Genomic DNA, 12430 nt, shown 5'->3' with positions numbered 1-12430 from the left:
ACCTACAAAGTAATAAATTGCCGAATAATATATTTTCCAATTGAACTTCCTAAGTGTTGCAATTACGGCCTAGATCAAATTGTATTGTAAGCTCATAGTTCAAAATTTTTTATTATGATAGAAGCAATAACATCCATGCTGAGGTATACATTATTTGTGAGATTATAAATTGGGGATTTGAGCTCATTTGAGGGCAGTCTATTATAGATAGTTACCTAACTAACATCTGTAGTGTAATTATTAGTAGCTGTCAATAAAACCAACATTTTTACTCTACAACTTCAACGTTTTATTATATTTATCATCGTCGATCGAGAAGAAGCGGACAAAGGGGCATTACAAAACGATTCGATCGAACAAACAATCCTTACAACTACGTTCGAATCTGTCCAGAGGTCTCTTTTCCTTACCATGATGTTGCCATGTTCGGATTTGTTTAGGAAGTCGATCTTTGGGCATTCTTTGGACATGTCCATTCCATCTTAGTTGGGTACCAATATCCTTCTACTATTTTATCATTTACTTTCATGATTTCTCTTATTATACTGTTAGTAACTCTTTCCAATATCAATTTCCCCGCTAAACGTCTCCAGAAATCCATTTCCGTTGCCTCAAGTTCTGTCGTTCTTTTATCTGCCATACTTCACTGGCGTAGGTAATTATACTTTTAATAATTGTGTTATATACCCTACATTTGATACTATTTGTTATTGATTGGTCCCAAAGTATTTTAGAAGGGATATTGCTTTTATTGCCCGAGAAGGGATATTGGTTGTTTTTCCCTAGCGTTCTTCTTTAATACGAACATTTCGGTAAAAAAAATGGCCCGGTTGCCAACAAGTTATAGATCATGGTCATCTTTTAAGAGCGAAACTTGTTTTTCTAAGAAATAAATAAATATGACGAATTCTTAATTTACCTAACCATTCTAATATTAATAACAACCATTTTTTGCTTTGATAAAATATTTATTTAAAGAAATAATACTTTTATATTAAATGGTTCACTGTTTTAACAAAATATTAAGAGAAACATAACAGAAACAAAGATTCTTATAATTATAAACATATTAGTTTTTCTTAGCTCTTGCACGTCCCCCTCTTGCTCTAGATGTAGTTCCTCTACCTCGTGGAGTGGTTTTTTTGCCTCCAAATAAACCGAATGCAGTTTTACTATTGTCATCATCACTGTCGTCTTCAATTACCTGGACGTCATCATCATCTTGTCGAGATGATCCTGCTCCTCTACCTTTTCGCCCTCTAGTAGCACCTTTTGGTTTTGCAGGAGATTTTCTATTTTTGACGATTTCGTTATCACTATTATCATCTACCATATAGACATCATCATCATTATCCTCACTAACCTTCTTCTTCTGTCTTTTTGGGTCTTCCAAAACTTTATTTACAAAAGTAAGAGAGTTTTCTTCCATATTACTTTTTATCGTTGCAATGGCATTCTCAGTGTCTTCAATTTCAGGAAGATCCTGTTGGAGTTTTTTAAGCATCTCTTTAATAATATTTTCTCTTATGTCGACTATTGCGCTAGCATCGCTTGAGTCAATATACCTCTTTACGCCTTCATTTATTGTATTTAATGGAAATAGTTGTAGATATTTATGTTCCGAAAAATACTGAGAAACTAGATCTTCAACTCGCTCGACTAATACTGGCCCTTCCAAAATCTCATCGTCTTCTAAATCTTGATTGAGTCTCCTTCGTGTAGAACATTCTTTAATTACCTGAAATTTGACCATAGTATCAGGATTTGCTACTTTTTCTGTATACATCTGTCCAAATCTGATAGAATTAAACACGGCTCTCTCATTTTTATATTTGACAATTAATCTGATCAACGGCTTCTGGCTAACTTTTTTAGCATGGTTTAAGTCCTTAGCTTCCTTTATCATTTCGTCTATTTTGGCACATACAATTTGCATAGCTTGTTCACTAAACGAGCTTCCATCATTACCCAATCGATTTTCATCACTTAAATTAATTTCTGCATATTTAAAAGGCCTCACTGTTTCTAGTTCCACAGGTTCCATCTAAAATTAAAAGAAAATAAGATTTAATTAAAATATTAATAAAATATAAAAATGATTACAAAATAAAAATAATAAAATAATTAAAATATTTAAAAATTACTAAAAACATCGTTTTTTTTTTATTTCCTTGTTTATAACTTTAAAGAGATTCATTTTTACTCCAGTCGTCAGAGACGAAAATGCCACTGAACCTCTAAAAATCATACGAACAAGCTAAATATCGCCGAGAATATTAATTTTGGGACTCCAAAAAGATGCAAACAAGTTTTCCATTTTTACCCCCCGGATGCCCAATAAAACCACCCTCGTAGAGGGGGGAAACGAAATAAAAACGGTTTACCAAGAATCTGTACGTCATAAAAAAATGTTTCGAATAAAAAATGTAACTAAGATAATTTTGAACAAAAATGTTGAAACTGACAAATTTTATTGATCTCACGAGAATCGTAAAAAATGACAAAAATCGCGTAGCGTTTATTTATTGAACAGATTTATAGATCTATATACTGACTATAGATTTATACTGACTTCATTTACGACAAAATACAAAAATTACATACAAAAACTGCACTCTTTGCCTTTAAAACGCATTTTAATTTTTGTCGATAGGACACTCTGATCACCGTCGAGTTGATACAAATTTTATTTAACATTGACATTTAAAATCGACGGTCACTTTAAGCGTTGTTTCTCAGAGAACGGTTCATTCTACACAAAAAGTGAAGATAAACATTTTTCTTTAAAATTCCCTCAGCTACATTTTTATTTGAAACATTTTTTCATACATATTTTCGGCGTACAGATTCTTGATAAATCAATTTTTTGCGTTTTTACCCCCTTTTACGAGTGTAAATATTAATAGTTTTTAGTGCAATCTAAGTGGTTGAAAAATTAAGAAAAGGCTTGTTCACCCCCCCCCCCCACCCAATTTTTGGTATTTATTGCTATTTTGCAGAAACCGAGCAACGGTATTTTAATTATTATTAATCATTAAAACGTTTTTAAGACCAGTCGTATCTTATAAAAAATTTAATTATTTTATTTCATTATTACTTTGTTCCATAATGAATCGTTTTAAAGATAAAACCAAGGAAAGTAGAAACATAAACGATGTTTAAGTAATTTTTAAATATTTTAATTTTTTTATTAATATTCCCGGTCTATTTGAAAGTGATTAGAAGTCAATTATTATTACTAAAGTTATCGAACAATTATTTCTGCAAAAATGCACCTCTCAAATCCACCCCAAAACAGATCCGCCCTTTTATCTTTAACTTATATCTAATTCTGAAACTATTTTCTTGTAGTATTTTAATATCATTTACTATTTTTATTGTGAATTAACAACAAGAGAACAGAAACAAGAAATGAGAGAAATAGTAGACTCAGAAGCCCAACCGATACCAGCAGAACCAGACACACCGGAAATTACAACTGATGAACAAATCAGAATAAGCACAGTGGAAGTAGAGGAATCACAAAGAAACTTAAAGAACACCGACGGAATAACAAATAAACTATTAAAATAGTCTGAAACTAACGACCCAAATTTTAACTTAATTAATAAACGAGAGAGTGGTTCAAATTGGGTAGTGATGCGTAAAATATGACGCTGCATCCTGTTAGCGTCGCTAGCTCCTTCTCACTTCCGACTCTCACCTCCACGTGGTAAACTCCGGTAACCTGAGCAACTCTGTGGAAGACTGTAGTAATCAACCCCAGTGGGAAGCAGGGCCAGGGAAAACGAGAGATTAGGGGGTTGAGCAAATGGTTAACTACCTCTTCTCTTAAAAAAACTTATTGTTATGAAAGCACAAAAAAAGCCGGACTGTTTAATTCAAGATGTCCTTGCACATACCAAAGGAATAACGATTTACGGACCTGCACATGGAACATATGAACCCTTTATGCCACAGGCGCTCTTGGATTGCTAACACAAGAACTGGATAAAATGAAAGCCGATGTAATAGCGATTTAAGAGATGAAATGGACTGGTTCAGGAATTATCGAGAGAACAGTCTAAAATATATACTATAGCAAACATAGCACCCGACACGAGTTTGGCAGTGTAAACCCATAAACAACAGAATATGTTATCTAAACCTTAAAGGATTTTTTTTAAATTATAGCTTACTTAGTGTACACGCACCTACGGAAGAAAAGGAAGACGATAAAAAAGATGAACTCTACGACACTTTAGACAAAGTATATGGTCGATGTCCACGTCATGACGTGAAAATAATTGCTGCAGGCCTTAATGCAAAAATTGGCAAAAGAACAATGTTTCCAGCAAACTATAGGACGTGAGAGCTTATACGAAGAGTCAAACGATAACGGGTTGATATTAATAAACTTTGCAAGCACCAAAAACATGATATTAGGAGGAACAGGATTTCCCTATAAAATGATACACAAAGGAACATGGAAATCCTCTGACAACCAAACCGTTAGCTACATAGATAGATCACATCCTGATAAATGCAAGGCATTCTTCCAACCCCATTGATGTCAGAAGTTACCAAGGTACAAACATAGATAGTGGCCACTTTTAATGGCAAAAATCAGAGGAAGGAAGAATATCAAACCTAAAGAAGGATAAACATATGAAACAAGAAATAATTATTGTTGATAATCTGCGCATTTAAATCGTTGCGAGAGAGTATAGGAGACAAATGGATGATAAAACAGATAACAAAAATAGAGCATACTTTAAGACAAATCAAGCAGGATGCACAAGAAGAGCAAATGAGGAATACCAGACGCTAAGAAGAGAAGAAAAAAGATTACACAGAAGAAAAAAAAAGCAATTTGAGGAAAAGCAGTTAGAACGCATAGAATGGATAAGAAATCAAAACGAAACTCGAAAGTTCTACGGAAATCTAATCTTAACAAAATGAGCAAAGAATTTAAGCCAACCAAGAATAGGAAGCTGTAAGGATGGAGAAGGAAATATCCTAAATGATACGGCCTCAATTTTGAACAGATGGGTTGAATTTTTGGACGCAAAATTTAATGGCCATCATATGGAATCAGCAGATAACACCCTAGAAGATCGAAATGATAGGAATCTATTCAACCCAAACGAAAGACCAATTATCATTGAAGAGGTTGCCCAAGCCATTAAAAAGCTTAAAAATAATAAATCACCAGAAACTGATCAAATTTACAGTTAGCAAGCTCTACAAGAGTGGTGGCGACGCCTTGCTACAGACACTGCATAAACTTTTACTTCTTGCCTTGCAAAATGAGACCATGCCCTGTGAATGGTCTCAAGGCGTAATATGCCAGTTACATAAAAAAGGCGACCAGCTCCAGTGTGACAATTATAGAGGTATAACTCTATTAACAACGGCTCACAAAATACTAGCAAATATTCTCTACGAAAGGCTACAAGTGTACACAGTGAGCATAGTTGAAAAATACCAGACCGGATTCACTCCAGAAAAATCAACAATTCATCCAAGACAGATCGTCGAGAAAACATTAGAATTTAACATTGAAACCCATTACCTATTTGCCAAGTTCAAGGCCGCATACATACTGTGTCAAGAGAACAGTACTATACCAATCAATGCGTGAGTTTGGTATACCAGAAACACTTATCCGATTAACGAGAATGACAATGTTTAACTTAAAAGCCAGCATCAGGATACAGGGAGAAAATCCTCGATCGTTTGAGATAAAGGATGGACTCATAGAAGGGAATGCCCTGGCTTACCTCCAAATTGCCTTGGTCCAAGACACACGAATTAGAGACGGTGCAACGGTACTATTTGCAATAGATCGATACAAATCTTAGCATATGCTGATGATATTGACATAATAGGGCGTAGCAAGCGAGATGTTGAGCATTATTTCCTATAGAGCATTTCACATTAAGAACAGAACGTTGTGTAGATAGGGCTACATATTTCTTATGGATGATAGAAGCACCACGACGAACACAAGCACAATTTAGGGTTGTATTTTACTTTCTTTACCACAGAATTGAATTAAATTGAATGTTTTCTAAAGTAACTAACCAGAAGTGCCCGTCGGATACAAGAGATAAAAAGTAGGGAAAATGATTTTAATTAAATAACTATTATTTACAAAAGATTATTTTATTTTATATTTTTTTAATTATATTAACGACAGGTTAATTGTTTTTGGGTAATAATACAACATGCCATTATAATTATTTTAAATGTATTTAATTATCATTTAAATTTAAAGAGTGGTGAAAGTGTTAGAAGTTTAATCGATAAATTAAGTGCTACGACGGGAGTAGGCTCCAGCAGTAGGTAAGAAAACGTACCAAAAAAAAAGAGTGAACAGCAGAAAGTTTACTTCAGATGCAGTAGTTCATACGCGGCTCAGCGCCATCGTGCATAGTTTTTTCTTTAAAAATTTACCACCGACACAAGTTTTTGCACTGGTTAAAAAAGACAAAGATTTAGCAAAGATGTCAGCACAACAATGTGGAGAATACTCCCTGAAATGTACTTTGTTTTTGCAAACGAGGAGTAAATTTTGGGCTATTGACGGGTTGATGGACGATATTAATACTGTGAAAATAAATGTGACTGTTAGCAGTGATAGCGATGACAGTAATAGCGATGATAAAGAAGATGAGGATGATCTTAATATGCATTGAGTAAATTATGTGATAGTGTGAAAATCGACGGACACAAAGTGCCAAATCAGAAAAGTATGTAAGTGACAGTGCAGCAAAAAGTAAAAATTAGGTAATAGTGTGAAAAGTTTCAAATAATATAACATCCTTTTTAAGGAGAATACATGTTATATACAAGGAAAAATTTTTATGCAAGTAATTGTTGTTATTATTTACATGCAAATCTAACATAGTTAAATCTTATCTAAAGCGTTAATAAACATGTAATGTTAAACAATAGTAAAATTTAACTATTTTTATTAGACCTCTAATAATTACATACTTGTATATGTCTATTAAAGAAACAAGTATTTATAATGCATTATTCTGTATTCAAATACATATATGTATACGTATAGTATATCTACACAGTGCTGAATACAGCCCTGAGTCTAGTAGCAACAGGTGCCTGAGAGTTTTGATAATACTAATCTGCATAAGCTAAACTTTCCGTTCTTAACGTGAAATAAAGTATAGAACACAAGTTCACATTCCTTGGCTCGCTAGTGACTACTGCCAACAAAACAAGAGAAGATATTAAAAGACGAATAAACCTTACAAATAGGGCATACTACGGAATCCAAAAACAATTCCACTCAAGAAACATTCAAAGAGGCATTGCTGAGGCCGGTCCTCACATATGGGGCAGAAACATGTACTATAATGCAGGCGGATGAAAAACTTTTGGGAATATTCGAGTGTAAAGTACTCCGCAAAATATTTGGAGCTATAAACGATCAAAGGCAGTGGCGCAAAAGATATAATTTCAAATTATACCAACTCTTTAATGAATCAGACGTCAGCATCGTAACGTTCGTTAAAACACAGCGACTTAGATTGCTAAAAAGGTAACCACGGGAACACCTGAATTAAGTGGTTAGACGAAGTAAAACCGACTTGAGAGTATTCAAAATCAGAAGATGGCAACAGATCGTCAGAAACCGAACAGAATGACACCGAAGACGAATCTTAAAGCATTCCAGGATCCACAAACTATTTTCGAGCCAAAGCTGATGATAAATACACGGAATACTATTACTCGAGAATGGACAACAAGAGTTCTTAAGCGCAACATCATGTACAGACGTAGTATATTGTTCCTTTGCTTGATTGGTTAAAAAAAACCTTTGACAGAGTAAGGCTGAAGGACGTTATTAACCTTTTATACAATAGATAAATACCATTAGATAGTTAACATATAAAAAATTACAAAATATAAAAAAATATAAAGTTTTTTTTCCATTTTTTATGAAATGTCTGAGTTGATGATTTTAGCATAAAACAGATACACTTTTGTTAATATATTTCAACAAAAATAATGTTTCCCATTTATATTTGAATATTAATTTTATTTCAAAACTTTCTAACAGTACCCCTAATCTTTTGACAATCAGTTTCTTGTTAAGAGAACGCGTATGGATATTTGAGAAATAAGGGAAGTTCAACTATATACTTACTTTAAAGTTTGTTTCATAAATTTTCAATATTCCTACTTTTTTAGTAATTGATTCGCCTTCAATTAAAGAAGTAGCAACTGAACTGCCTGGTTGAGATATAAAAACATCGTTAAGTTTCCTCTCTGGCTCTATTCTACAATCGTGTTCATGTCCCCAAACTACTAGATTTAAAAAATCTGGAAGGCAGTCATCCGGTATAAAATTCTTTGCTCCTCTTGTGGCTCGGTTCTGATGCCAAACCAGCAAATGAAACCAATCATCTTTGTCCTTTGGAGATAACATTTTGACTTTTCCATCTAAAAACAATCTTCCTAATCTTTCATCTCTAATATGTGAAAGTCCATACAGAGCTAATTTACTTTTCCCTTTCTGTAGTAAAATAGGAGTTATGTCTACTTTATCTAAATTTTCCCATCTGCCAAAATAATTGACAAGTCCAGAGGTTGATATTATATCTAGAGCTGATATATGCTTCTTGCCTAAAATAGTAATTAGGTAATAAAAATAAATAGTAAGAAATATTATAGTGCATTATGTAGTAGTATTATCAGTGTGTTTAAATATCGTAAGGATATGCAAGATCTAAAGTCAATCACTGATTACATAATTAGAGAAAATATAGAGGAGCCAATATTACAATTAATTTATGTGCGTGTTAAGGCCGTTCCTCGCTATTCTGGGTATAGCTAAATTCCAATGTAAAAGTTTAAATAGAAGAACACAAAGTCAAAAACTATGGCAGACATTGAGATAATCCTTTTTTTATATGATAGGTCTTAAAAAATTCTAGTGCACTAACCATTTATAAATTAATAAATTGTTTTTCACTTTTTTTTGTTTAAAACTTAAGTTAAAAAAATTTCAAAAGTTACGTCACTATAGAATTTTTCCCACTTTCCGAATCTGTTTTACTTTTAACATATATTATAACACAAAGCAGCTATTTTGTTTAAATTTTTTTAAGAAAAGCTCGAAGCTCTGCTAATAATTATCTCTCTCGGTCAACACAGGCTATCCTTGTTCTCGATATCTAGCTACCCTACACTTTCTCGGTAGCGTCGTAAATAATGTTGAAATGAGAACGAGAATTGAGTGCTTATTAAATAGACAAAGTTCATTTAGATTTAGACTATTGACAAACCAGAGTGTTCATAGTTTGTACAATACTTGTTTGTACAATAGTTCACAAAGACATTTATTTGCCACACGAAAAAGTCAACTACAATTTTCAAAATTGTATGTAGTCCTATTATTTAATTAAATTTTTTGTTTGAATAGAAATATTTTCTGTTGATTTGTGGCATTTTCCTTCTAAATTTTTATAACTGTTTTTATAACAATACTATTGTTACACCATTTGCTTATATACTAATAATGTATCATGTAGATACAGTGTAGAATTTCGTCCAATCAGCCAGTACATTTTTTTTTGTAGTTTAATCAAAATTCTTCTCTTTTCTTCTTTACATGAGCTCAGTGTAACACACACATATTTTGCAGTAAATAGAAGAGAAACTTGACAGCGATTGACAGAAAAAGGAGCTAAATATAATGGTGTACAATTACGATTACTTACACACGAAATTAAACAACAATGACTTCTTTTATTTTCAACTTATTTATTAGTTTTATTTTCGGACATTTCTACGTTTTGTTACTGCCAACATACACATTGCGGTTTTTAAAAGTCCTTCCCCCTTTAACTTTTGAATAGAACAATACATAAATAAAATGTTTCTTTATATTTTAGTTTTATTTTATTTGATTTTATTTAAATCTATAAACAAATGGTTTGTATCGCTAGCACATACTGTAGAATTATTTATGTTTGAGAACCTCTGACAGAAGGAAGCCAGGCAGGGTCGTTAGTGGGCATTAGTACTTAAGCTACCCTCAACACAAAAGATGGATTAGGCTAAGTAGTACAAAATGACATTTATTTTAATACAAGTTTGCAAAGAAGTTTGGCATCATTGTTGTACAGACTAGTCACTTTGAGACAATCTATACTAACATTGTTCGAACTGTCAAGTCTTATTCACTATATTTATCACCATTGCTATTATTTTCCTCTTCATTAACAGGCTCTTGTATATTTTTTTCAAATCTTTTTTTGTCTCACTTTGTTCACTATCTGTCCTATTATCATACCACTGCATTACAATCTCATAGTTTTCATCACCATATTTAATTCTTTTACTTAAACTGGCTATTTCTCTACAAAAAAAAAATAATTACGAAAATATAACATTTACAGTGATGTGGGGTTGCTACGAACCACAGAACATATATTATGTTTTGGATAATGAGAATATAAATACATACCTGTACTTGCCCTTAGCACTACTCACAGAGGACTAACACTGTAACACATATCTAGAAGCTCCTGTGTGTTAATGTATACACAATCTTTTTGCAACAAAACACACACCTCTTTGGTGTACCAAATGGCATTACATGACCAGTTGAGGGCTAAAAAGGTGATAGACTCATTTATCACAACTAGGAAAGAGGTACTGTATACAATCCCAACTTGTTCCTTTAGTGCAAACCATTCTACTGCCTTAATAATTTAATAATTCAACAGAAAATTGAAAGTGATATTGTCAAAGTTAAGGACATTTTAAAATCTGTTAGTCCTGGTAACAGTTGGCAAGTTACGGTTAAAGTTATCCTTAATAATAGCAATGATGTTCTCCATATATTAAAAAATAAAAAAAAAAATGTTAATGTTAAAATAGGTTCTGATTAAACAGTGCTTCAACGTAACTATCTCTAGTTTTTACATAACTACCCTGTGTGGAGGCAGGTCACTCAAGTAGAGTACCTTGACAGCTTCTCCTGCTTGTTGTAAAAGGTGACTAAATTGAGTCTGCTGTTCATTGTTCAAGTTCCGAACCTGTTCCTGTGTGATAGTAAATACTTCCAACTATCATATGACACCCACCCCTACCCATCATACATGTCCTGATACTCAAAACTATACTGAGGAGAAAATCTCCACTAATACAAAAACCAATGGAAGAAACCACTGAGAATAAATGGATATGCATAGGATAGATGGCTATTCATTATTTTAATATACTGCCACCCCAACCTCAAGGTGTAACACCATTGTACCAAATGGATGTATAGCACAAGGGAAAAAGTGGATCTCAATTGATAGCCAAAGGAGGAGGTGAACCAGAGGGGATTAGTTAGAAAGAAATAGTTAGCACATTAAAAGGACAATATGTTATGATACTGGTTTAACTGCTAATATAAAAAATGCATACATTGACCGGGCAATGATTAGTTTAATGCACCCAACATAATCAAACTTATTTTTGATGTTTAAATGGTGTTTCAATAGCCAACTAAAAATTTACAAATACCATTCAACAAATTGATCTTAAAATCTACCATTTATTGATCACTTTTTTCGTCTAGTCTAAACACAAAATCTTCAATGGTAAAGTTGTGAAGGCTAATACCAACTAATACTTACATCTAGGTGTGCATAATATGAAGGTTTTTTAAAATTATATTTACCTGTAGGATCGTCATGATTGCCATGTATAGAAAATACTGGAAAAGAAACATTCAAATTTGGATCTTCGTAATTCACAGTTGCATTTGCACTTTGGCTAAAATTTTGAGAGGGATTTGATAAAAATTCTATTGATACAGGTCTATCTCCCAAGCAATATTTTTTCATGAGTTCTAAGCATTTGTGAATGCAATAAGGACTTGGTTGTGCATGATGAAACAAATCACCACCCAACAAAATAAAATCTACTTCATTTTTAACAGCAAGCTGAAGTATTTCTTCGAAAGTATCGAATGTATCGGGCCCTCTTACCGGATTATCTTCGGCATAACCTAAATGTATATCAGTTGCTACCAATATTTTAAACATATCATCATTGTCACATATGCTATTTTGACTCGTATCCTGGGTAGTCATGATTGGGTAATTAAAGACAAACAATTAATTTCCTTTATCAAAAGTGGTATATAATATACAATAGATTGAAAACAAACAAAACCGCGAAATTTATTTTTACCTAGAAAATTAATTGGAATGAAGTTAGCAAAGATTTATAATCGAATTTGCTCGCACATTCATTGGCGGAGATGCTAACTGATATAAAGGTTTATGACAAATTATGGTAGTGTATTGCCAGTAATGACCCTAGCACACGTACGTCCAAAGGACTGAGTGGACGTCCATTTAACGTCCCTAGCGGACGTACAGGGACGTTAATTGGAACTTGATCCAACGTCCATAATACG

At 33.0% G+C, this 12430-nt stretch overlaps 1 protein-coding gene across 1 annotated transcript; it reads right to left on the bottom strand.

Annotated features, from left to right (window-relative positions):
• Positions 1–947: 947 nt before the first annotated feature.
• mre11 (double strand break repair nuclease mre11) lies at positions 948–12191 on the bottom strand. The gene is made up of 3 exons (XM_072535072.1): positions 11687–12191; positions 8156–8634; positions 948–2044 (listed from the first exon to the last, which is right to left on the bottom strand). The coding sequence occupies exons 1-3, from the start codon at positions 12099–12101 to the stop codon at positions 1070–1072; spliced, it is 1869 nt and encodes a 622-aa protein (XP_072391173.1). The 5' UTR covers positions 12102–12191; the 3' UTR covers positions 948–1069.
• Between the last annotated feature and the right edge of the window lie 239 nt (positions 12192–12430).

This window comes from Diabrotica undecimpunctata, chromosome 6 (genome assembly GCF_040954645.1).
Source record: "Diabrotica undecimpunctata isolate CICGRU chromosome 6, icDiaUnde3, whole genome shotgun sequence".
Lineage (NCBI taxonomy): Eukaryota > Metazoa > Arthropoda > Insecta > Coleoptera > Chrysomelidae > Diabrotica > Diabrotica undecimpunctata.
This window is presented reverse-complemented; position numbering and strand designations above follow the sequence as displayed.

Bases quoted from the DNA above. Each gene is read 5' to 3' on its own strand.
- mre11 (XM_072535072.1), bottom strand. From the start codon at position 12,101: ATGACTACCCAGGATACGAGTCAAAATAGCATATGTGACAATGATGAT. The intron at 8,635-11,686 runs GTAAATATAATT...TTACTATTTTAG, and splicing joins CAATCATGACGATCCTACAG to GCAAGAAGCATATATCAGCT. The intron at 2,045-8,155 runs GTAAGTATATAG...TTTTAATTTTAG, and splicing joins TTTATGAAACAAACTTTAAA to ATGGAACCTGTGGAACTAGA.